General features: G+C 37.6%; 1 protein-coding gene across 1 annotated transcript; it reads right to left on the bottom strand.

Annotated features, from left to right (window-relative positions):
- Positions 1-266: 266 nt before the first annotated feature.
- On the bottom strand, positions 267-26,349 carry LOC140155535 (protein ILRUN-like). Its single transcript, XM_072178413.1, has 6 exons — positions 26,016-26,349; positions 13,303-13,463; positions 10,779-10,976; positions 8,546-8,719; positions 7,727-7,869; positions 267-4,456 (listed from the first exon to the last, which is right to left on the bottom strand). Exons 1-6 carry the CDS (start codon positions 26,168-26,170, stop codon positions 4,226-4,228), a joined length of 1,062 nt encoding a protein of 353 aa, XP_072034514.1. The 5' UTR covers positions 26,171-26,349; the 3' UTR covers positions 267-4,225.
- Positions 26,350-27,985: the final 1,636 nt, after the last annotated feature.

The raw sequence follows: 27,985 nt of genomic DNA, 5'->3' as shown, positions 1-27,985 counted from the left end.
CAAAACATTGCCTCCCTGCATAAGAAATCTTCATTATAGACCTTTTCAAATCAATGTTTTCCGATGACAGCTGCCCAGTGGTGGCGCCACTGGGGGCATGCCCCTATAAGCCCCCTAGTCAGAACTATTGCCCCCGAAAAAAAAACAAATTTACTTAAATTTCAACTTTTTGAGGTAATTTTGCTCAAAATTGGTTGATTTTGCCCCCCTGAAATTCACTTTGCCCCCTTAACCCCCCTTGCCGAAAAAAAATTGCCTGGCGCCACTGTAGCTGCCATTTGTTTTGGATAACCCAGTTTATAATTCTAGGTCATCAAAACTATCACAAATGCAGCTATTTAGCCTGAACACAAAATCTGCATGAGAGACACGATCAAGGTTGGGTATTATGTCTCGTATAAGAGATTGATGTTTACATCAATTTGTCCAGATCAAAAGTGCAGAAAAATAATGAACATTTGGACTTTTCTTTCCATTACTGTCATAGAGGAGATGTTAGCTCAAAATGTTAAGAAAATATTTTACCTGATGACCCCATGTTGACATTGGCTAAATAATGCATTTTCGCTGAAAAGGGTACTGTGATTCATCATGACATTTCCTGTCTACCAATTTGACCCCGGGAATTTGACCCTTAGCTTACTGAATGAATACCGCTCACTGCACCTGGTTTTTCCTGAATTTTATTGATCTTGATTTGAAATGGTCTATAGCACTGTGGGTCTATAGCATCTCACCTTGGAATCGGGGTTGGTTGAATTTATTGACGCTTATTTCTTACTCAGCCCTTTTGCACCTTTTCCAATATCTCATTAGGTATCACTGCCTGAACAGAATTGATCATGTCTCACCTCCTTTTTCAACCAAATCGACGGTAATTTAGAGTGAGGGATCAACATTTAACTTCAAGGCCATTTTTATGTAACTCATTGACCCATTTGTGTTATACTGCCTCTAGCTATAATGACAGCCTAGTGATCTGGTCAACTCTTGACAGATACCAACCTCAGAAGGGAATTCAATTTTTGATCAATTCTCTTCAGGGAGTGAAACCTAATGTCTATTTATCATAGTCAATATGGGAAACAAGGCAGATTAAATATACTGAAGGAAGAAAGCCAAGTTTTAGATGCAGGAGAAAAGCAGAGAAAAGCTGCGACAGCCAGTATGCACTGGAAACCATAATGCATGTATGGTTGTCTGGAAACGACCGGCCGGGACTTAAACCCTTGAGATTCAGAGTGCAGGTGAGACTCGAACCCTTGAGATTCAGAGCGCACATGAAAAATAAAAAAATTACCAGTAGCTAATGATAAACAGTAATAATAAACCCTAATTGCCAGTTAGTACTAAATGAATAATTAGGATTGAGCTGTGTTTCATTTGGCAAAGCCAGATAACATTTTTTTCAATCCAAAAAAATTAGCGCTATATTTTTCTGGAATAGGGAGTAGCTATTTTGCAGGTAAATAAAGCAGCGCTTGTTATAAGAATTTAATGTTTAGACACTTCACACTTCCCCTACACACTGAGCACCAATCGGAGAAAGACAATTCGCCTTTTCGTTGATTCCCAGAATCCCTTGTAAAGCATGCCTACGTCGTTGCGCACATAGTCACAGCGCAAGTTGAACTGCACAATAATGATGTGCACATCATCGATGACATAATCTTTTGCAAAGGCGTTTGGGAATTTCCGAAATGATCCATCACTATTCTCCCCCTGCATACACATTGCTTTAACTCCCTGAGCACTACCTGCCAATCTAACATTGCCTCTGATTGGTTAATTTACGTGATATCTTCACTTTAATCACCAATCAGAATGGAGCTTTGCAAATAATTCACCCCAAATTTTTTGTGTGGTGAAATTTTTCTAACAATGTTGCTGATTGGTCCAATTGATAAAGAAAACTTCTTTTTGACCAATAGGCAGGTAGTTCTCATGGGGTTAATATGACATACACAATGTATATCATCAAGGTTTTATCAGAAATCTTACAATAATTTTTGTATTTTGGTATACTTTTGATTTTGGTTGATGACAATGCTAATTTCAGACAATACATGAGGCTACATGAAGCCCATCATCTCCTATAAATTGGTTCGCCTCACGTTTGGTAGTGACATTGGTGCATCTTTCGCTGGTAGCAGTATCAAATCGCACGCATAATCGCGCAGAGAATACACACACGCGTACAAGGGCGTTTTGTCAGGATACTTTGCAACGCAACTGCGAAAAAGCATTGACGTCACTTCTGAATTTGAGGTGAACCGAAGAATATTTCATTATTCTTTGGAAAACACACATCAGTATCTTATTCTTAGCATTGCCAATACTCAGAGTTAAAGTCCATTCATACTACGCCGCAATTGCTTGTTTTGTTGTGCGGTATAGCGCAATAAAAATGCGACAAGTTGCATTGAGTTGCGGCAAAAAGTAATCAATATATCGGGAATGCAACGCACTGCAAGTGCAGCATATGAACAGACCTTTAGTTCAAAGAGATCAAACCCAAGGAGTCCCAACTCAGAATTGCCAAGTGCAAAATGCTATTGTAAATCCACATTACTCAAAGGCAAATAGTGTACCTCTACTTAGCATTTATCTACTGAAGCATGAAATGCCTGAGCGTCACAAAAATTTGCATATATAGCGCTTTACACATGCTATCGGCACAACGCATTACATGCAAAAAGCACACACTTTCAACCAAAGTGTGCCGGACACGCAGTAAAATAATCCCGAGTTAACACTATTTTGCCCTCCCTCCATGAGTGACACACAAATATGGCCGAGTCAGGACTCCTTGGTTCAAATCTCTTTGGGTAATTTACAGAGTAGCATTGGGCTATTCCATTTAAATCTACACTACCCCTGTGGAAGATTTTTTTCCCACAGGGGGAGTATGAATTTCAAATGGAATGAACACATTAGCAGATCTATTTGAAACTCACCCTCCCTCAGGTTGAATATTCACAGAGCGGGTGTATGAAATTCAAATGGAGCTGCCTAATGTGTTCAACCATTTGAAATTCATACTCCCCCTGTGGAAGATATTTCCAAAATCTTCCACAGGGGGAGTGTGGATTTTGAATGGAATGGAATAGCCCATTTTGACCTCACAAAAGCATTTTGATAAAACTTAAATGATACATACTGCATTCTACAGTGAATATATTTAGTGACATGCTTGGTCTGACCGACTCAAATAAATAACTTCTGAATGTCTGATAAGATGGCATATGAAGTTACACAATATTTTGTATAATTATTTTTTAAATTGTGAAACTTTTCTTCCATATTTAACCATATTTTATTGGCTTGGTGCAAGAAAGAAAGCCCCACCTGCATTCTCTTGGTCGGGCTGACGTCACAAAGGGGAAATAGCCTTGTAAAACCAGTGCGCGCATGTGCAGTTCCCCTTTCTCGAGCTGGTTGCTATGCGCGCGCTTGTGCAAAGGGGACGAAGGGGACAATGTTCCCGGATGTCCGACCAAGTGAATAGCTGCCTGGTGTCATACTTTTAGGTGTGTACAAAATATAATGCAGAAATTGTACAAATTTCTATAGGGCAGCTATGTATTCAGCCTGTAAATTATCAGCCCTCATGATTACATGTATGTAATAGAGAAAGCTACATACAGTTTGTCCACTCTGAAGTACAAAGTGACAACGCGCGCGTATACAGCGCGTAAACAGTGCGCAGTGCTGCGTCTCTGCTACAGGTATGCGTGCCTTCAAAGTCGGCACAAGTGTGCGTCCGCGTCGGTACTTTGTAGTACTTCAGAGTAGACTGACTGTAGACAGTGTGGGGACATCCATATCAAAACGATGTACTTGTCGACTGCTACATGTGTCTCTTTTTACATAATAGCTAAGAACAAATACCAGACTCATCTCAAGTAGAGGTCACTTCAAATCATCCCAAAGTCACATGGTTTGAAAATACATCAGAACGTTCCTTAACCATGTGACTTCAGGATGATTTGAAGTTATATCCGCTTGAGATGAGTCTGGTATTTATTCCTAGCTATTATATGAAATGAGACATGTAGCAGCCGACAAGTGCATCGTTTTGATATGGATGTACACATATTATTAATTATGCAAATCAGACACTCAAGAGTTATTTTCATATTATATAATACATTGCAAGTCATGATATATAATCATCATTTTATTCTAAATTATCTCAAATGTACAACTGTATAATATGCGTGTGCTATGTACTCGGGAAATCTTGGTTCTGTAATGATAATTGCCCATTACTCATACAACTTGATGATGAGAGTTGTAACTGTTCCATACTTTGCACACTTAAAGAGGTGGGTTGATGATGATGTTGTAGTTGGCTATGCTGTTGCATGGGAGCGAGAGTTGATGTGTTTGATGATAAACTTGCTGGACTATGCCCTGGATGTGGATTGGCTTCAGACGGTGTGTTTTCTGAGAGCTGAAGTAGAAATGAAAAAAAAAAAGTGAAAAAAAAAAAAATGCGAGCAATGGATCAAACAGATTCACAAACGTATCTTATATTTCAAAGATATGATACATAATTTAATGAAAGGTCTAAGCACCTTTACAAACTACAGCCAAGGCTGGAATAGAAACAAACAAAAATACATAACGAATAATTACAAATTACATTTACATAAAAAGATGTGTTTTTAACAGTTTTTTGAAATCAGTAAGAGAAACAGATTCTCTGATGGAGAGAGGGAGCATGTTCCACAGCCGAGGTCCAATAACAAAAAAGGCTCTGTCACCTGTTGAACGATGAGTTTTGGGAATAATGGAGCCTAGTTTGATCAACCGATGAACGAAGGTAATGATGAGAAATGCTTTGAGTGTTGTTTAAAGCAATATCAGAGGAGAGGTATGTTGGTAGAGAGCCATTCAAATATTGGTACATATAAACAAGCAACTTAAAATTAACACGTTGGCAGACAGGTAGCCAATGAAGCCTCGCCAGGTAAGGAGATATGTGCTCCCGTCTCTTAACTCCACAAATCAGGCGCACAGCTTTATTTCGAAAACGCTGAAGTTTGTCAAATTGCGCTTTGGTGATGCCTGCAAGCAATGAATTTCTGTAATCAAGGCGAGATAGAACAAGAGCCCTGATAATATGATGGCAAGTGTCCTCATCTAAATATTTTCTGATTCGGCCAATGTTTCTTAGCTGGTAGTTAAAGGGGCATTTCGTGATCCACAGCCTCATCCCCCACTTTTCCAAAAACAAAGTTGAGATTTTTACACCACTGGATACCTCTGGCTACATAATGTTTATGTACCAAATATTTCTTGCAGATTAATTCGCTTAGCAAAAATATCGCCAAATTTGAATTTCGTTCTGGTGCACCAGAACGAAATTACAACACATTGTCTGTGGAGCAGTGTAATACACATAATCATGCATAACTCGCAAAGCGCAAAAATCGGAATCAACTGAAATTTTGGAAATAAGCTTTTTTCGTGGATATCTACTGAAAAATGTTATAAAAAGAGGATGCTAGGATCACGAAATACTCCTTTAAGAGTGCGGCACAATCTCCCCACCTGGCTGGTCATTGACCCGTCCGAATCCATGATAACACCCAGATTGCGGACAAAATGTGTAGGTTTAATCTCAGTAGAACCAACATTAAGGGTGAGATCAGGATGAGAACTTTTAAAGTCATAATGTACGATCTTTTTTCAGAATTTACCTTAATTTTTTTCAAAACCTATTTTTTGGCATATTTGTAATACTTACACATGTTCTAACTTAAATCTATGAGCAAACTGTCAAATTCGTCCTATTTGTAGTAAAACGGGACGATTTTCTGTTGGTCAGACATAAAGTCATAATTTTTTATGATTATGACTTTATGTCGGCCACGATCGCAAAACCGTAGTCTCAGTACAAAACTAGCTTAGTTACGCTCCCTCCACATGTGGGAGGGAGCGTAACTAAACTGGCCGCGTGGGAGACTAACTCTGAGGCCGCACTCGCTGTCCTAATCCAAATAATGCGAGATGTTTCAAGTGATAGAGGTGAAGTTTATGATGTTGTTTCTTTGCAAATTCCCAATGTTTTTCGCGTCCAAATGTATTGGGAACTTTCATAATGATTGCATATTATCATTTTAGAAGAAAAAAAGAAAAATCTAAAAATTTAAAAAGATCGTACATTAAGGCTTTAAGTTAAAATTTAAAATTGTGAGGTGATCCAATAATCAGAAACTCAGGTTTCTCCATGTTTAATTTCAATTTGTTTCACGTCATCCAATTTTGAACATCTGTTCACCTCTCAATAAGCAGCAGCACTGTGATATTGATAAACAACAGCTGTTCTTGTGTTTTTTCGTACATGCGCAGCATACTGCAGAGAGTGTAGGCCCACATCCATGCACAAAGTGTCTCGGGAATAAATTTTGTTAATTTTGCTTTAAATCGATCAACCTGAAATTGAATGGCTTCGCAAGGATCCCAACAACTTCAACAAGATGAAACCACAGAAACTTGTGGTAAAATGCAGACTGAAAACAAGGAAATTGCGTTGATAAACAGAGGGCGTAAATAGTCGTAATTGAATTCAACAGTCTAATTCGTTCGGGCGCATAGTGTAAACACCCAGTAAAAACAATTACGAATTAATTTATGCTAATCCTCTGTATTAATCGAATTCGATGTTGAGTTTGAATTCAACTTTTCTCTAGTCTAAACACAGTCTTAGACATCTTTAGCTTGTTTTCATGTTGAAAGGGATTTAACCATGTTTCACTGTTGTTCATCACCGATTAACAACTTGCGTCTGGAGCGTCTGTGTGGTTTACTTCGCTTGTGATTAAACCACTCAGACGACGGTGACGCATCGTTGTTAATCGGTGATGAACAACGGTGAAACATGATTGAATCACAAAACAATGCTTGCTCCCTTTTGTATCCCATCATGCTTGGCACTGCAGATTACGTGTGTACTTGCCGAGAGAACTAATACTACAGAAGCATTAGTTTGATAGCTTTAGGATGGACAGGATCATTGTATGGCTTTATCCATGAAGCATGATTTCAACCCCCCAATGGAAGCTAAAGGACCCTACAGACTTTTTGGTGGATGTAAAATATTTGATGTACCGTAACATATCGTTGTTATTGAATCTATTCTCACATGACGCAAAATTGATAATATATTTCTACCAGATTTTCTACATAACATATTATTGATTTTACGTCATTAAACATCCGTTAGAACTTTAACATTACTGGGAACAGAATGGGAATAGATTAAATAACAAAGACATGTTACATCAAATATTCTACGTCAAATAATTGGCATCTGTATAGTCTATATATCTACCTCATGTCACCGACACTAGCTTTGAAATTCACCGTGTTCTGTATTAGCTTAGCCTTGCTTGGTGCGTGTACATACTTTTACGCGCACGATCAACATGCCGCATATGTACACGCAAGAAACTACGCTAAGCTATCGCAGCACACGCTGAACTTCAAAGCTAGTGCCAGTGACTCGAGGTAGATATACAGACTATAGCGGCCTTAATGGCACTCCAAACACTTTGCTGTCCTCAAGTAAATCTGCTTTTAAAAACTGAAATTCATGATTGCCAAAAATGCTGAACATATATGACAAAACAGAGAAAGCAAAATTAAACATGACAAAACATGTATTTACATACACACAAACGGAAAAACACACATGAATGTTTCCAATCCGACATACCTGAAATAATGGTCTTCTTATGTGCGATGAGATGCCATTTTCAAGTTCATGCCTCTGTGTATCGTGTTGGTTAGGTGAAGGTGCTTGACAACTAAACTGGCCTAAACCAGGCGAGTTGTTTGGAGATGAATTAAATGGACTACCTGTTGAGGAAAGACAAAAAAAACCCCTGAATATTGTCAACAGGCTGGGGGTGGGGCGCATGGGTGGAAATACCCCAACATTACATAATTTTCACTTTTTGCAGCAATTTTGCTAAAATGTTTTTGATTTTGCCCCCTCTGAAATTCACTTTGCTCCCTGATGGCCCCCTGAAAAAATTCCTGGCGTCGCCACTGCCTGTAGCCACGGAGGTGGATGCACCCAAATAAGGTCAGTGTTGTCCATAAAATTAGCACAATTGGGGCCAAAAATGTTGAAATTTTAAATAAATATACACCAAATCATGAACATTCTGTGAAATTTGTATCAAATACAGGCTCCAAAAATCAATTGTAGACTAAAGATCTGCTACTGTTCTACAAGCTCAACCGACCCTGAATTTGTGTTTTGGAGAATTTTTTTTAAATTTTGCTAAAATCATATAAGATCAGCGGTTTGGGGCCAAAATTGATCAACTTTGGCTGAATTTATATAAAAAATATGTTTGCAAAAAACCTTCAGATTTTTTTTTCAGATTTGTCCGATTTTGGTGAAATTTTAGGGTAATTTTAGCCTTCAGAAAAAACAACAACAAAAAACTGCCAAACCAACCGACCCTATTTGAAAGGTCAGTTCTCCGGTAGAACAGGGCTGGTTTTTTTCTGCTGTCTTACTTACCTAAATTTGCAGATTGCGTACTATGTTTTGTAGGTGACCCAAATGGGTTTGGTGAAGTTGCTGCCGCTGTGTGCTGTGGAGGTGGTGAGCCGAGACCAATGGAAGACATAGATAGTTGCTGTGTTAAGCCTAACATACCACCTTCCTTGACCTCAAGAATCACCCATATAGTCTCTGTAGAAGACAAAACAATAGTGACATGATGAAGATTATGAAACAAATCATCGTCTGCATCACATACGGTTATATCTCAAAAGGCTGCCTTGCGTGATTTTAGTTATTGTCATCTAATTGTGCTTGATATGTAAATTAACTTTACATATCAATCACACAAGGCAGCCTTTTGAGATATGACAGTATGTGATGCAGACAACGAAATACATGGATAAAGTTATATACTAGAGTCTCCCTATAGCCCTTGCATACATTGTAGCCTGATGGTAATTCTGCTATATATTGCAAATAACACACACATGTTATATACAGGCATTGAGTTTTGCAATGTGACAGGTGTGCTGTAAATCGCACGCCTGGATAACCCGAGGTGTGCTTTTAGGTGTGGTGCAAATCGCACACCTAAATAAACCAAGGTGTGCTTTTTTCAAAACTGGTGTATGACTATGATTTCATTTTCAGCTAAAACTTAGCAAAATTTTGTGACAACATACATGTCCTTTTTTTAACTGGCCATGGTTAAGCTCTGGGGTAATGAATGGTGTATACTGCATATATGTCCCTGGACTTTGGACTTATTGCTAGTGTCATTTGTAATTAATTATTTTTTTTTTAAGGTTTTTTTTTTGTTTTGGATTTAGAATGTCCCTAGAATGTCCCTGGAACTTTAGAATGTCCCTGGATTTTTTTTTATAAATTGTTTTAAAAAAAATTACAAAAAGATTAAAAAAATTATAAATTCTTGTTTAAAATGGGCAAATTTGTAACTTATGTTCACATAATAATCTATGAATGATTTTAAAATGCATTTGTTTTGTATGCTTCTTTACTTCACAAATAGGTTGTAATGTGAACATCAATTATAAATTTGCCTATTTTGAACATGAATTTATAATTTTTTAAATCTTTTGTAATTTTTTTTTTAATTTAAAATATTTCCAGGGACATTCTTAAGTTCCAGGGACATTCTAAATCCAAAAAAAAAAAAACTTAAAAAAAAAAAAAATCGCACTTTCATGAATCGCACTTTCGCATGCCTTAAAACTCAATCCCTGTATATATACATGTATGCAAGTGGGGAAAATCATAATCCCCTATTTGAGAGCTTCTCTCATAAACCAAATCGAGTGTATAAAGTCCGAGGGTTAGCGCTATAAACTTGCGCCATGGGGTCATAGGCGCATTCTTTTAGCGCACAGAATTACCATTTAGAGGTTGCTAAAGGGTCACTTTAACCCCTTATTTCTATTGTTTTTAAAAATGTGCAATTTTGACCCCTTGTTTGAAAACCTAGCGCTACCTCTAACTATGCCATACTATGCATGGGCATCAATTCCAGGAGGACAGAGAGGATGTGCCCCCCCCATCTTTTAGTCAAATTGGCCCATATTTTGTTCTTTTAAGGTGGTAATGCCTTGATTAGCCTAGTGGTAATGCCTTGATTAGCCTGGGGGTAATGCCTTGATTAGCCTGGTGCTATTAAATGCCTTGATTAGCCTGGTGGTAATGCCTTGAGGGTACATGCCACAAAATAGCTTTCCATAGACTTTACATGCAAAATAGGGGTCACGTTTTAGGCTATAAGTCGAGTTACGTCTTACTTTGAAAATATATTTGATATCACCTTAATCAGAACAAAATTCTGCATAACATATCTGAAAATGACACCATATTTTAGGTCTACTTTTTGAGAAAAATAGCGCTATATAAAAAGGCCCGATTTTCCTGTGTTTACGTCCGACTGCTAACCGCGTTTTGACCTCGTGTGTTCATGCGCTCATCATCGTAAACATCACTCAAATTTTTGAGTTTTCTGTTCAAATTAGTAGAGATCACATTCACAAGTTCTAACAAAACACGATTTGCAACACTAAAATTGTTAATATTGTACCGATTTTGCACAATTTTTATGCAAAGTTGGGACTATAGTCGTGATAAACTTTTACCGGAAACCACTTCACATGCGGATTTAGTGGTATGAACCCTTGATCAGCCTAGTGGTAATGCCTTGATTAGCTTGGTGGCAATTGATTAGCCCGGACATAAAATAAACACTTACCTCCAAAGAAGAGTCCGCTTTCTGTACACATTCTCCATTGTCCCTGGTATAACCCACACTGTGGTGGACTGTGCATTTGTATACTGATATCAGTCACACACTGTGGGGATAATGCTTCTACCTGCACTCTATCTTGACTACCTAATTGATGGCCTTGTATAAATCTAAGATACACACCATTTGGCCATGACTCCTCTCCTGCAATGATCAAAACAACAAATAATTCAAATATAAAGGTTGTCATATTATAAAATACATATGTGACCTTCCCAAGAAATGAGCGTTAAGTTGCAAGTTGGTAGTTTTGAGACCTTCTGGTCAGGTCACCGAGTTGTCGAAGACTGTGTCAAGTCGTAAGTTCGTAGTTGGAGTTGATATTCTTTGTTTGTCCCGCACCAGTAGAATGTCCTTTGTGAATGTCCATTAATTGTGCCCCATACACAAAGGACATAATACTGGTTTGCAGAATGTCCCACTCAACGATACATACTTGTACAGGTGTGTGTCAAACAAAGAACATCAACTCAGCAGCCAGAAGATCTCAAAACTATCAACTTAATGATCAAGCCATAGGAGCAGTTCACATGTTTTGTACAATCTTGGCCAAAGGTGTGCCTAAGCCATTGAAAAGGTCTATTTCCTTTCACTGAAAATAAAGTGCTGTTGCTGCATTAAAGCGAGGTGTATAAATTAACTTTTATTTTGTTTAAACAGGCCACAATCATATCATAATTGCCTAAGTCATTTTTGTAATTTTGAAAACAAAGTACAAAATATGGTTCAAGCATGCATTTAAAACATATAATTCACCAATCTTTGCACAAGAACAAACTTATCAGAAACAAATAGGATGATTTAATATGTAAATAATGCATGTTTGAACCAAAATTACAAAAAATGATTTAGGCAATTATTGTAGCAGCCCCAGGGTTACAATTTGCAGCCTTTTTTAAAATAGCACCTATTTTTATACAAGTCTGTAAATTTATTAGTTGAATAAAAAATCCAACATGACAATAGGGGGATCAGATAGTAAAAAAAAAAAAAAAAAAAAATTTTGGATTTATAAAGCGCCTTTCTCCAGATCTTAGAGGACTCAAAGCGCTGTAATTTCGCTGCAATGGTGAAACGTCACCATCAGATCGCATCAACTAGGCTGCTGCCGAGTGCCGAACGGCGCACACCTATCCGCATTTAGATTGTAACACCCACCAATTATCTGTGCAGCTCCCCAAATTCCATTGGGTGAAGGAAGTTTTTGATAACCAAACAACTAATCACCGATTTTTACGATACAGGAGGAAACCGGAGATCCCGGAGAAAACCTGCGAGAGAGAGCATGGAATCGGGATAAACCAAGTGCACATGAATCCTTGGGCCGCGCCGGGGCTTGAACCCGGGACCTCAGTGGTGCAAAGCGAGGGAATTACCGCTGTGCTAACTCGTCCACTCAGCCACTCTACACAGGGGGTGAACAATTAAGGAGGGAACTAATCAGGTGGAATATGGTAATCAGGGTTCGATTTACTTTGAAAAACTTAGCGAAAAAATATTATTTAGGTGATGTTCTTATAATATTAGCATATGTTTACATTGTAAAATATTGCTATACAAGCTGATATTTGTGTAGAAGGTTGTCCAAAATGGGGAGCATTTTGCTCCACGACACAAAGTTAAATCGAACCCTGATGGTAATCGGGATGGTGATCTGACAAGACATAAGAAACTGCTTCATCTGATTGACAAGTACACAGAGCTCATTGTAACAGGTTCATCTTGATTAGTCATACATGTCTAGACTTACATCACTATAGCATCCAAAACATTCCCATCTATTAGGGCACAGTTCTTTAACCCCAATTCATTTGTACATTCATTGAATGACCTTTGACAATTTGGGTACAAAAACTCATACTCTGTAACTTGAGGTCAAATTTTTCACTATGATTGTTTAATTCAGGTAATTGGACTATGCCATTGGGACGAGGCCATTGTTGTTCATAGTGCATGTAGACCTATTTTTAGGGATATAAACTTGTACAGTCATCATGTCATCAAAATAGATCTAAATTTTGATAATCCTTTCAAAATGATACCCAAACCTTACAGCTTTTTACAGAAGAGCTAATTTCCAGCACCTGTTTTTTCAAATTTTGAAAATCAGGTTTTTTAATGATTTTTAGCAAAATTTAACAATTTTCAACCATTTTTGGTGAAAATTTCTCAAAGTTGGTCAAATTTCAACAAAAAAAATGATGCAATCAAATCGCTGTCTCAAGTTTGTTCAGCTTATAAAAGGCAAAAATGATTTGGTTTTTGTAACTGCGCGCGTCAATTAAGTCCAAACTTACGCTCTCGTAAATTCACATAAACGTGCGCCAATCACGCATTATGAAACGTGCAACTAGCGTAAGTGCTGCACCCAACAGCGTGCATGCTATTCTATACATGATGTTACGAGTCTTTAATTTTGTTCGTCTACTACATAAATATGTTACATTTCCAGGTGTGTTGGATTTCATACCTGTGTTTTGTACCCTCCACGTCTTGACAAAGTCTGTGTCTGGTGGTACGGATTCTCCTTCTCCAATTGTAATATCTTGAATAAATGTCATTGCCGGCGGCTTACAGTTTGGTATAGGTGTTTCTATATCATAATATGATCCTATAGCTGCTTGCAAGTTCCTTCAAAAATCAAACAAAAACAAAAACACAGTAATTTATTATGCTTTTATGGGAAGCATGGTGGACTAGTGGTTAGGGCGCAAGCTTCATAATCGAAAGGTTACGGGTTCGAGCCCCACCACGGCCAGTGTGTTGTGTCCTTGAGCAAGATAGCTTAATTCCCAATTGCTTCACTCCACCCAGTTGTAAAATGGGGAGCTGCTGGGGTAATTACAATCTAAGTCGCTGAGAGTACCTGCGCATCGGTTGCGGACTTGGTGAAGCAGAAATGATTTTGATGTATCCTAATGGCAGCGGAATAATTGTTGAAGTGTGCTGATGCTTAGGCGAAGCGCACATTAAAACAACCAACATTTATTTTTTTTAAGTGTTTTGGAATGTGCCACAGACTTTCCAAAATTCCAATGCTGACTTTCTCTATAACATAACATAATAGGCATTTACTACCTATTTTTACCTACTTTTGGCTGTTTTTGCAACATGTTAAAATGACATTTTTTCAAAAATATGAACTTTGCAATTGGCAATGATTGATGCTATATTTTGATTATACACCCTTTAAAGTTAACAAAAAAGAAATTTTCAAATGAATATCAGCTGCAGTATTTTTTTTTCATTGATTTGAAGGATTTAATGTATTTTCCTACATTTTGTTAATAGCAGATAGTCAAAAGTAATTAATTTTTTTTCTCATTAATATATGGAACAAAAACAATTCTTTTTTGTGATAGTGTTGTTTGATACATAATTTGTCAAAATAAAAAATAAAAAAATTAGGAAGCTGTGTTGGTAATGGTCAGGATGGCACGGCAAGTTGTATAATATTAAGCATGTAACGCGAGTCACAAAAAGAACAACTTTTTAATGCAGTAAAAAATCTAAAGGGTTATAAATGTTCCCTTTCATTTTCCTCCTGGTTTGGGTCATAACTCATAATTATTTCATAAGGTTTTTGGTTTGCTACAATTGTACCACCAGAGACAGACTATTCAAAATGGTAACACGAGTCACAATGTAACGCGAGTCACGATATTGTAACGCGAGTCACACATATTATACAGCTCTCTATACAGTAGAGCTAGAAAATAATCCATAAATAATCACTAAAACTTCTCCCTCCCAATTTTACCCTCCCCAGGACTCATAATTATTGTACATCACTTCACAAATTGCAGGACTGGAAACCGTTTTTGTCCCCATGTGAATTCAAATTCACAATTTGACTTTCCATTATAAACACCCATTATAAAGATCCACTACCACCATTCCACCCCAGTTTCTCCACCTAACCCCAGAACAGAAGGTCATGTTTAAAGTTGAATTCCACAATATAAATCAAATAGAGCATGTTTAGAGCTTTCAAATTGGGCCTGGGCTCAGTGTGTTATCAAATAGTGAGTGTAACAGTCACGTAACGTAACGCGAGTCACGCACTAAGTTGGCCATTTTAAAAATACCAAACTCAAATGTACTTAATGTTTGCTTCTGTAGTATAGCTGCAGTAAAAGGTAATTACCTAGTGGTATCAACTTTTGTGTGCAGCTTCTTGTTTGAGGAGAAATATTGAACAAGTAAAAGCTCAATTTGGAAGGGGTATTTTAGTAACAAAACTCACAACCACATTTTTGCCAATAAATGTTACATCGTTACATAGAGTTATTCACAAATTACAAGTTTACGTGATTTGATACATGTAAAGAGAAGGTGAATAAATCAAGTCTGAGGAATGTGTTCCACATTGATCAGCAGCAGCCTTTTATATTTTGCTACATGTAGGGGCTCTGCAATAAGCAGACCTCCCTCTCAGCCTGCCATAAATTGCTTGATCCTCTTCTCGGCCTGCCAAAAAATCCTTACCCCTCTTTGCACATATGGAAAATTTTTAGGAACTCATTTTGCAAACCTTAAATGGTCTATATATCAGTTTTGCATATACACCAGGCACAAAAAGAAACTCGTCAGTTATAGTCACCCTTGCTGTTCAACAACTTGATAATTTTGCATTATTCTGAAATATAGCCTACATTTTGTTAGTTGGATTTTGCTTTCTTGTTTGACATCCTGTTCATGAAAATCGAGCAAGAATTGACCAAGATATGTACCTCCAAACCCCCAAATCGAAAGTTGCCGTTTTAACGATTCAATTGTGCCTGTTACACTGTGTGCTTTATTGACCGGCCCGTGGTGCTTGTGTACAACACAACGATGCATTCTATTGAAAATCGTTGAAATTGCAACTTTTAATTTTGGGGTTTGAGAGTTTGGAGGCGCATGTTGTGGTCAATTCTTTTTCAATTTTTACGAACAGGGTGTCAAGTGAGAAAGCTAAGTCCAATTAGCAAAATGTATATTTCAGAATAATCCAAAATGATCAGGTTGTTGAACAGCAAGGATGACTATAACTGACAAGTTTCTTTTTGTGCCTGGTGTATATGAATGTTTCCATACAGTTTTTCAATGCATTTTATGTAATAAATGTATATGAAAATTGTATTCTTATTCAAATTGCCAGTTTTTTTATATTTCCATCATTAGCCCCATTACCACCACCCCACCTCAGAGGAGAGGGTCATTTTTAATGCTGAATTACAGTATTTTTATAGTGCTGAAGTAAAACTGACCACAATGGAAATGAAATTGAGCATGTTTAAAGCTTTCAAAGTGGGACCATGTAGTCACGCACCAATTTAGCTCAAGTTGGCCATTTTAAAAATACCAATCTCAAATATACTTGGTGTTTGGTTCAGTAATACAGCTGAGATATAAGGTAATTACTTAGTGGTATAAACTTTTGTCTGCAGCTTTTTGTTTGAGGAGAAATATTGAACAAGTAAAAGCCTAATTTTGAAGGTGTAATTTTTTAGAATAGCTGAGTCACAATCACATTTTTGCTAATAAATGTTTCATCTAGTTATTTACAAAATTAAAGTTTATGTGATTTGATACATTGGGTCAGTAAGTACATGTGGAGAGAAGATGAATAAACCAACTCCTTGTTCAATTGTATTTATATGACATTGAATGTGCTGATTTTATCAAAAATGTAACGCGAGTAACGTGGAATTGCCCATTATACAAATAGCAACCAAATTTGCCCAAATGCACCCAATTGGTCTTCACTGAAAACCCACCTATCGCTATACCAAAATCACTGAAAAGGTACCCCAAACTGACATCTTTACCCCCATGGACCAAAACTGTATATTCTTGAATTGGCATCTGTGATAGCCATAGAGCATCAATAACCTTGCGTTGTCCTCTTGTTTTTATGCCTGTTGTGTTAAGGGGGTACTACACCCCTGGCCAATTTTGTTCCTATTTTTGCATTTTTCTCAAAACTCATAGCCCATTGGTGACAAGTAAGATATGTATATTATAGGGGCAAGGACTACAACTACTGCACTGAAAATTCAGCAACTCAAGGTTAGTAGTTATTGATCAAATATTGGTTTTCCCTCATCTTTTACTGTAACTCCACAAGTGTTGTATGTACATTGAAATAAAATTTCCAGTGCAGTAGTTACTCCTTGCCCCTATAATATAAATATCTTATTTATTTGAATTGTTCTAAAACAAATCCAGTAAAATAGGTGATGTTGACATACCTCTCAATGACGTTTCGTGCTGTGTCACAGCACTTTCTCAAATTGAATGACCAGCTTTGACCTTAGGCGTCTGTTGCTTCCTGTTGGTAGCTGGCGTGGGTGGCGCTGTTAGTAGCTGATCATAGATGTGCGGAAGGAAGTAGTTTCCACAATCCCTGTTGAGAGTGTTAGCCTGCCCCCTCTTTCGTATCCAAATTGATTCCTTTATATACCTTCTTTTTCTGTTGGTTAACACTCTCAATACTGGATTTGTTTTAGAACAATTCAAATAAATTTCAATGGACAATCCTGATGAATCTATTTGCGGATATAAATATCTTACTTGTCACCAATGTGCTATAATTTTTGAGCAAAATGCAAAAATAGGCACAAAATTGGGCAGGGTGTAGTACCACCTTAAATTGGGCAAATGTTACATGTACTCTCATTCTTTGCTACAGATAGGCAAATTGAATTATTGGCTATTTCAATTGCTGTATTATTTTCATACATGTATCCTCATATTTGTATTATAGTATTCTCTGCATTATGATTTTGTAATTATTGCCGGATTATCAATTTATATTATCTGGGATCCATTTCCCTAAACTTTTAACCCTTCGTAACTCAAGTACATGTACCTGTTCGTAAAGTTACGAATGCCCAAAACTAGGCGTAACTTTACGAAGGGTCCCTGTAGTTAATCCCTATCACTTATGAAGGGTACATTTGGTAAGTAAGTTTAGTGAAATGGAACTTGCGACTTGTAGGAAGTTACGAAGGATTTCGAGACTTACGAAGCCCCGTAAAGTATATTGAAATGGGCCCCTGATCTGGACCTCTTCTGAGATCAGCAATTGAAAGAGCCTACCAGAATATTAAAAGATAGAAATGAACTATCCCTAAACATAATAACAGAAATTTCTAACTTGATTCCTCTAACCCTACACTGTACTTCGCGCTCTACTCGTACTTCCATGATCTTAAAATAACTCCTTGAGTTCAAATCCTTTTTCATTTAAAGGGGTAATATCCATATCAAAGCAGTTTTAATATACTAGTAAATGCCAAAAGTTTCAGAAAATGATGACTCATGTATTTCCTATGTACTTGAAGTTCAATGATACATGTATGACCTTGCAATTCTGTGCTCAATCCACTAGGATCCACAACATGCTCATCTATCAATTCAAGGCACAGTTCTTTAACCCCAATACATTTGCACATTCACTGAATGACCTTTGAAAATTTGGGTACAAAAAGTCAAAAACTCATACTTGGAAACTTGAAGTCAAATTTTGCACTATGAGTGTTTAATTGAGGTTATTGAACTATGCCATTGGGATGAGGCCATCATGGTCCATGGTGAATACAATAGTAGTGTACCTGCCAAGTTGTTGATAATGCACAATAAAGAGGCTGTGCAAAAATTATGATCCCCGGGGGAGGATAAAATGGGGAGGGCAAGAATTCTGGGGCCAGCCAAAGAGGGAGGGGGGGGGGACAATTTTTGGCAGTAAAAGAGGGGGGAGGCAAGCAATTTTTGGTAAAAATTTATGGGGTGGAATACCATAAAACCTTGTCTACTATACAAATAGTCATGGTTTTGAGATCACCGCGGGCCTATAATTTTAACCATGCTCCGAATAAAAAGCAGTCAATATTTGTTTTATATACCAAATCTTAAGATTCTTGTCATCTGTTTGGTTAAAAGCATCGATTTTGGGAAGAGAAATGTATAGTTTCAATGCGAACGGCACACAGATTACAATCTGCGATTTCTGCGTAATTATAGTGCGTGAAAACATTAACACGTGCGTAATATCATTTTACGCTGGGAAAAAGCGCGCAGTTTGATCGTGGACGCACGTGACCGGTCCATAGTTCATTTCCATGGACCGGTCCATAGTTCATTTTGCGGGCATAGTTAATTCAATGACTGCACTTTCAACCAATCAGATGACAGGAATCTCTATATGAGGTATATAAAAGCATATAGAGTGTTTTTGACGAAAGCTAAATTAAAGCTGTTATATGTATTGTATTTAAACGCTCGCCTAATGGCGCACCTGGGGTAAATTTCATGTACAAATAGAGAACTCCTTCCACTAAAAATCCTAACAAGAATTAAGGGTATGTGCTCTTATTTACTGGTGGGATTTTTATGGGAGGGCACTTTTAGTTTGTGTCTAAAATGCCAGTTATGTCAAGGGAGTCCATAGCACCATTAGGCGAACATTTGCAGTATGCCATGTATGTATGCATATGGGTAATTAATTTTCTCAAACTCCATACATAATATTATAATTTTGTAATTTGTTGATGGATGCAGGGGTAGCATTAAGGCCCGAAAGTCGGGGGTTGTTTTCCCGTGTTTTTCACTCCCGAGCTTGCAGAAAATCCAAATACATGGGGTGAAAATTTAATCTCGGGGGTGAAAAATATTTTGCAGTGTAGTCAGGGGTAGGAGTAAGGTCCAAAAGTAGAGGGTCAGAGTTCACCCCCGAGCTTGCACATTCCCAATATATGGAGGGTGAAAAATTAATATTTTTTAAATTTAGGGGGTCATTCACCCCCAATCGGGGGTTAACGCTACCCCTGGATGGATGGATGGCGTCTGGATTCATTTATCTTTCATCAAAAGCACTCTATGCTTGTAGACGAGGTTTACGGTGCACCTCTTCAGCAAAATGCTTTTAAGAAAACCCTGAACATGGATCTTTTCCAACTTCTGAAGTTAAAGTCCAAACTTCAAAGTATATAAAACTATACATTTTGGAATGGAAATAAGTCGAGGAGTCCTATGTCAGTTTAGAAACAATTTTTTTTTTTTTTTTAAATCACAAAAATACTCATTTTTGCCCCAAATTAAAAAACTTTCCGTTAGCTTTTCAGAAAGAAGAGACATGAAATTAGGGAAGGTTTTTTTTGTTCATTTTTAAAAATTTGCCTTGTTTTTGAAATATTGAAAAAAAAAAACAAGTGGCCATTCGCTTTTGAGTTGGGCCGGTAATGTGTTACATGTTTTCGCGAGATGAAAATTGCATGTTTTTTCATTTTTAAAATGTCCATATCTTTCACATATGGCCGTGTGTCGTGAACTGGTGTACTCAATAGGGTGGTGTTGTTTCATATTTTAGTAAAAAATTACTTATTTGTGATAAGTAAGCACCTTAAATCATTTCCAATGCCATCAAATTTGCATTCATTTTAAAGCCTATAGTGTACTCCTTAATTTGATACCAAACTTAATATTCTGTAGTTTTTAATTAAAAAGTTGTAAGTAATTAAGTAAACGAAGACGCAGGGTGGTGCAATTGGGATACAGAATTGGGATACGGCACCATGTAAAATCTATGGGAGAAATGAGCACTCTGCTCATCAAGGTTTTTCTATATTACAATAATGAATAAAGTCTTTAAATAAGATACTGCCTAAAGGCCTAGAATGTACATTGTACTCTTTAATTTGGTACCAAATTTTATGTTCTGAGATTTGAAATAAAAAATATTTAATTAAGTAAACGAAGACGCCGGGTGGTGCAAAATTGGGATACGGCACCATGTAAAGTCTATGGGAGAAATGAGCACTCTGCTCATCAAGGTTTTTCTGTATTACAACAATGAATAAAGTCTTTAAATAAGATACTGCCTAAAGGCCTAGAATGTACTCTTTAATTTGGTACCAAATTTGATGTTCTGAGATTTGAAATAAAAAAGATTTAATTAATTAAAAGTAAACAAAGACGCCGGGTGGTGCAAAATTGGGATACGGCACCATGTAAAGTCTATGGGAGAAACAAGCACTCATCAGTTTATCATGGTTTTCTACATTACAACAGTGAATGAAGTCTTTAAATCTCTACTTTTATACTTAAGATCTATTTGTTTTGTGATAATTTAATTAATTATTTATTAATTATTTTATTAATAATTAATTAATTAATTAATTAATCAATCAATCTTGGGACACCGAAATCTTAAGACAACCATCTCTGGGTTTTTTTTAACTGCCATAAATCAATTGTAATTGATTTTAACTAATTAAGGGCTCTTTTTGAAATTCCCTTACACAGGAAGGTGTGCTCCATCCTGCAGCTTTCCTGTGCTAGCCTTTTGTTAAAATCCTGTGTGATTATAACACTGCAATTAGCCACTCCACTGACTTAAATTAGGAGCGCGCTTTCCTGACCGAGCTATCCTAAGGCCCGCGCTTAGCGAGGGGAATCCTGCCTTCTTTCTGTGTGAAAACGTGGTAGCTACAGACCAATCTTAATATTTGCTCAGCTTCATTCATAATATTGGAATTTTAAAATTGGACATTTAAAATAATACGCACACATTTATATTAATTATATAATGATTATATTATAATTGCTCACTGCATGTGAGCTATTAAAGAGAGTGTCAAAAAAGTAATAAAAATTCAGGTAAATTTGGTAGGGCTCGGTTGCTGACACAACCTCTCTGGATAGTATATAAAAGCAACAGTGCCCAAAAGTATTGCTGGGAAGAATCTGAAGTGAGTTAAACTTGTAGTTAATACCTGCAGTTTTTACATGTTTGAAGTCAACACAAAAGATTTTTAATTTTTTTAAACTGAACAAAATTTACGTCTTTTATGTCGGCATGTTTCGGTGTACCGTGACATCACACCACAGAAAGTACCCTATTTAGGTGTAGGCCTACCCTTATCAAAGTAAACATTTTTAGGGTGGTTGTTGCTTGCACTTTACAAATGTATTAATGTTTTTAAGAATACACTAAGATTTTAGTATAAAGAGGCCCTTTTAGCAATTCAAGTATTATTTTTGTATTTTCCTCAAATTTTGATGGAAAATTTTGTAACGTGTCATTCCGTGTATCAAAAAAGTACATCAAGTAGGGGTAACCCTATCAAAGTATACATTTTTGGGTGGGCTATTGCCTCTACTTTGCACCAATAAGGTTGTTTTTTAGATAGGTGCTATGGTTGGGATGTTACATGTTTTTGAGAAGGTGCTACTTTTTGACAACTTTTTCATGCATATTTGGATTTTTACCTGATTTAGACTTACCCCTACTGAAAATTAGATGCCATTTTTGGAAAGATTGGACTTCTCCCATTCAGAAAATGTTTACTTTTGCTATGATAGGATCTATAATTTGGAAGTTATGAATGTTTCAATGCAAAATGATGCGCGATCCTAGAAATTTACTAACGAAACGCAAAGGAACACCACTTCAAGACACACGGCCATATTAATACCCAACATATAGAAAAGTATACATTTTCTAGCAGCAAATAAACCAAGGAATCCAAAAATGCAGTTTAAAATGACACAGGGTGTAACACTGAGGAGTTATAAAACTGAAAATACCAAATATTTATGAAGAAAATGGAAAATTTGAAATTTGTTTTTTTTAAGTTAGGTGTACCCCACATATTTTAAAGTTCCATTCTAATTTCTCTCAGTCAGAGCTTTGTATGTATATAACATCATAGGGTTCAATCAAATGAAAATAGTTTTGCGCTAGCTTCTTTCAAGGCATATTTTCACATTGACTTCAATGTGTAACCCAAACGGAAAATAAAATATGCAAAATTGCTTCTCAAAGCAAATTAAATTACCTGGAATATGATTGTATGGTGTTCTAGTATGCAGTTTAAAGTCAATTGTAAAAATGTGAAAAAAGAAATGGAGCTCTTGCATCATATGACCCCTGGGGTCACTTTTATTAAATTTGCTCCTCCTGATCATCCTCCTCCTGATCTTCCTCCACCCCGCACATTTAATGCTAATTAGATGCTAATAATTTTTTACAACATTTATTATGCTTTCTACATTGGTCTCATCACAAGCTTTAATTTGACACCAAATTTAACTACATAGGCTGTAGGCCTATATTATGAACCCCAAAATGTCGCGCGCATGTTACATCTCCACCTACTCGCCCAACTTAAAACGCATGGCCAGTTATTGACTTATTTATTTCTTTATTAACTTATTTATTTATTTATTCATTTTTATTTTACAGACATTTTTAAAAATCATGACAGTAGTTCAATATTGAGTTTACCTATTATTGTATTGACTTCGTTAAAGAAATTCTCTAAATTTTGCTTACCTAGGTCAATGGGCAATACTTGTTAACAGTCGGGCAACGCTGTGAATCAGCCCTCGAATTAACCCACGGCACCGACGGCATATTGCTGTGGGTGCCCACCCCCATTGCCGTAATGCCCTTAAAATATGTCCTTTACCGACGGCAGTCACTTGCCGTGCCCTTTAATGAAGTTGCCGTGGGTGCCCTAGCCAGCCAGCCCTGCCCCTTCATTATAAAATCATTAACAAGTACTGGTTAAAACCCCGAAAAATTGTGGAAAAGTAAAATCGAAAATCTTGAACACGGTCGCTATTTTGAGCATCGTAACCCAGCTATCAATCAATAGTTTGTTGTGAATTAATATTCATTACATGTTGTACCCCTACGTACATGTAAGCTTACATATTCAGCCAATCACATCGGCTTTTATACATTATCTGGTTGCTAGAAATCTGACTTCATTTTCTTGATTGGTCGGAGAAATACTTTCAACTTACTATCGACCAATCAGAAACGCTGTTTAATAGTAACTAAGTTTCCTCGTGTCGTGAACAAAATCCGAGTGCTGGGCAAATCAATTGATCTCTCGATTAGCAAACATTGACTTCCCATGTCAAATCAACCAATTTGCTGAAAATCTTGGGAGGCCACCCCCTCAGATTTTGCTGAAAATCATTTCCAGCATACCTCTATGGCAATAATGAACACATCAAGCGGTTTCGGAGATACGGCTTGTCAAAATTTCACCCAGACCCCCCCTTTTTGCTCTCGCGAGTCGCGTCGTTGAATTTGTCGCGTTTTGGAACACTCATATTTTGACTTTAGGAAAAAGATATGAAGCTGAAAATTACTACCAACTTACCAAGAGTGACTTTCACCTAAATAAGCAGAATCTTGCCTTTAAAACAGTGTAGTGCTTCCACTTTAAAAGTTAAAAAAGTTAAAAGTCTCCCAAAACCCCTTGTCGTTTTGTCATATTTCACCGTGTTCAGTTTCCAGACCCCACTCGTACATTGTACTCAAAATAGATATCAGAGAATGTTATGCTAATTGAATCACATCATCATTTGCTCGAGAAGTCTAGCCAAGAATTTGCTCACCGATAGCTTCACATTCTAGGCTTCACATTACCGGCAGATCCCAGAGGGTGATGGTTGATGGAAAATTCTCCAAAAAGGCCCTGGTGTTCCACAAGGTAGGCCTACAGTGTTCGGACCTATTGGCTTCCTTTTCTACATCAACGACTTGGCAGAAATATTAAGTCGAGTGTAAGACTTTTTGCAGATGACTGTCTTGTGTACACAACAGCAATCCAGGATATCCGTACCTGGGAGTGTGCTTCAACATATTGACATGGAGTGACCATATTTCAATTTGCAAAAAGGCTCAGCGAGTTCTTGGTTTATTGCGTCGAAACCTATGGGGCTGTGAGGAGAAGATTAAATCAGCTGCATTATATACATGTGGTATGTACAACCCTCGTTAGACCTTTGTATGCCGCCACAGCATGGGATTTAATTTGTCACACCAGACAAACAACAGCAGGCTAGAGAGAGTCCAGAGGCAAGCTGCAAGATTTTGTAATTTAAGTACAGCAGAGAAAAAGGCACCGTCACCAGGATACTGAAAGAATTGGAATGGGAGACACTAGAAGCCAGGAGAAAAACAAAGAAAGTCATCATGATGTACAAGATTAAAAATGGGTTGGTGGAAATATCATCGGAGAATCACCTGGTGCACCAGACTGATAAAGGAACCAGAGGCCACAAACAGAAGTTCATTCAGATCAGCTATGACAAAGATAGATATGGGGGACACATTTTTTCCTTCCACCATTCCGTTGTGGAACAATCTTCCACGATCAGCTGTTGAGGCCACCACCGTAGGCTTCAAGGCAGCGAGGGACAAAATTAAAGAAATGAAATAGTAATGCAGCGCGTCCACCCAAACACGCTTATCAAAGTTGGCGATGTTGCTTCTGATGAAGAGATTCCTACCGACAAGGATAGACGTACATGTAAGAGACGGATCTAGAGACGGATTCGCTGAAGCATGACACCGTGTAAAGCAATGGATGGTTCAGAAGTAAACACAGCCGATCACGACAGGTGACTGCATCAAAAATGTGGGTAAAATTACACTTTAGCAAAATTTTAGACTGTCCAAAATAGGCAAATCTTGCTCAAAAGATACAGTTGATGCATTGAAATAATTTTCATCCAAATTTCAACATTATAAACAGAATAAATAACCACCGGTGCAAAAAATTGCACCGTTGTCCGACCGAAAATCCATGATAGCAAAGCACTCTAGCATCGAATGCGTAACTATCGTGTGCAAATTCGAAGCTAGAGTTCTCGAGTAAGTCATACATCATGCATAACATCGGCACCTCATTCGTTGGTCATACTGTTCAAGCTGTGTAGCAACGCGTGACCTAGTTCTTTTTACGCGATAATCAGACAGAGCAGACGAACACTGCTGAAGTAATTTGCTGAATGGTATAGTATAATACATACATGCAATTTTAACCTTAGCTTAGCTGGGGTGGTCTAAATTCGCCAACTTGAGGATCTGTCATTCAATCCGGGCATTCAGGGTCAGAATTTCGGCGTGAATCAAAGAATCGATTCTCGCAAAGATTCTTGTTTCAAACAGATTTGCGTGAATCAAAGTTGATTCCCGCAAACGTTTGTAGTTTACACAGTCACAGAAGTTGATTTGCGAGAATAGAGATTGATTCTCGCACGGTCATGACTGTGAAACGAAATTCTGACCCTGGCATTGCATGAATGAAAAACTCAACCCATCACCCTCTTTACTCAATTAAAAAAAACCACATCAATGAAATCATGCTTTCATCATTCATGTGGATGTCTTACCAATTATTCATATCCAAGAAGAAAGCACAAGCACTAGGATTTAGATTGTTCCCAGCTAATTTCTGAAACTCCCGAATCAAAACATCTTTATCCGTTGTCCCCATGCTACTAAATCGTTGCATTAAATCTTGATCTAACTCCATGTCCACATCCATTCTGTATGTTTCAGTGGAATTCTTAAGTTGCCAAGAATGTTCTAAATACAAATCACTGTCTCGAATGAACGTAAAATCGTCACAAACTCCAGTTTCAAAACAAAAACATAACCCGTGTCCCTCCCATTTCCACTGCACAACACCAAAAATGATCAGCAAGTTGTCAATATGACGTCATTGACTCACTTTGCGCATGCGTATCCTTCCCATCATACAATTTTGAGTTCAAAGGTTAAAGGTCAAAAGAAAAAGGTCACGAGTTCATGAGACGGGCTGTCTGTACAACAATTTTTTTCCGCGAAATTCCCGATTTTGTTGAGAAATTTGTGCTCTGTATTGTGATTTCCCGGGGCGATTGGTCAGCGTTGCAGGATGTAAAATATAAAATTGTATTCAATGGTTTACTGGAGAAGTCCAGTTTCGAATTTGCACAAGAAAGAAAGGGTGCTGGACATGACTAATACGCATTCATGACAATGATTCAATTGAATTGAAGAAGGTGATAAAAAATAAAAAGTAAATAAAACAAATAGGTATAAATATTTAAAGGCAAATTCAATTTGTCATCAAAGTTCAAACCGCATTGTCTGAAGAAAGCCAAAACTGAAAACCGTTTTGCCATAGCGCTTAAGTTTCGCTGAGTGTGGCTATCTAAACATGCAGCGTTGTCATGCATGCAGCTGACTAATTTTAGCAGGGCTGTCAACTCTCACGCATTGACCGTGAGTCTCACGCATTGGGTCACTTTCTCACGGTCTCACGCCAAGGTAGTATAATCTCACGCCTAGGTAGTAAATCTCACGCAAAAAGCTGGAAAATGAGTAAAATCTCACGCATCGTTATGAATAATTTGTTGCTCCTACCCCCCCCCTTTTCACATTCTCGAGCTCCGTGGCTCAAATAATCATGGTACAAAATGAACATTGGAGTCGGCAAATCCCGGTATATACGCCTCTGTCTCACGCCAAGCAATTCCAAAAAGTTGACAGCCCTGATTAAAGTGAGCCTTCCTAGAGTTCTTCGAGGTCAATATTGTCAAGTTGGGATCTGAAATACTTCACTGAGATTTTCTGTTGTCTTCACGTCAACGGGTAAGAGGTTCCCCCGGGGAGGTTCCATTCCGGAATGGTGTATGGGTAGAGTGCATGTTTATAACAGTCTTTCTTTGTTGACATTGATTCTCCTGAGCTTATTTGGGTGATTGTTTCTGGTTGATCTGCCAATTTGGTCTTGAAGTGTGAACTTGCAGTTGGTAATATTTGATGGTGCCAATGAGTTGAATTCTTTGAAGATGATGGTGAGACGAGCTTTTTGGCGTCTTGTGGCCAGGTTTTCCCATTCTAGTTCACGGAGGAGATTAGTAACACTGGTTCCACGCTTGTTCCACGCAAAACAGCATAGTCTCTTACGCTTTTCAATATGGAACTGCTACAGTATTTAAATCCCCCGGGTTAAATCCCTTGAAGTTCCTGTGCGATTATCTATGTTATGTGAGATGTGTCCTGAGTTACCAATCCTGAGGTACCAAAATGTACAACTCTATCATGTCTATAGAGAAGGCAAACCTAACTGATGTGTTAAAGCCATCAAGACCCAAGCCAATTACCCTGAGTAAAGATAAACACTTGTGCTGAGCATCAAATTGGTCACTTATCGCTCACTGTTCAAAATGTGACATCTGCACCAATTACAGTCCCCGAAACTGTCTACTTTTTAGCCGACCGCAATTCCGAAACATTTAGTGATAGTTAAAAATGCGATCCCCAAACCCTTTGGTTACCTTTGGACAAATTTGCAGAAATCTCCGCGGAGTCT

The sequence above is a fragment of the Amphiura filiformis genome, chromosome 6, assembly GCF_039555335.1.
Source record: "Amphiura filiformis chromosome 6, Afil_fr2py, whole genome shotgun sequence".
Lineage (NCBI taxonomy): Eukaryota > Metazoa > Echinodermata > Ophiuroidea > Amphilepidida > Amphiuridae > Amphiura > Amphiura filiformis.
This window is presented reverse-complemented; position numbering and strand designations above follow the sequence as displayed.

Excerpts from the sequence above, each read along its gene's own strand:
- LOC140155535 (XM_072178413.1), bottom strand. The coding sequence starts at position 26,170 with ATGGATGTGGACATGGAGTTAGATCAAGATTTAATGCAACGATTTAGT. Across the intron at positions 13,464-26,015 it reads TTCTTGGATATGAATAATTG|GAACTTGCAAGCAGCTATAG; the intron begins GTAAGACATCCA and ends TGATTTTTGAAG. Across the intron at positions 7,870-8,545 it reads TACGCAATCTGCAAATTTAG|GTAGTCCATTTAATTCATCT; the intron begins GTAAGTAAGACA and ends TTTCCTCAACAG.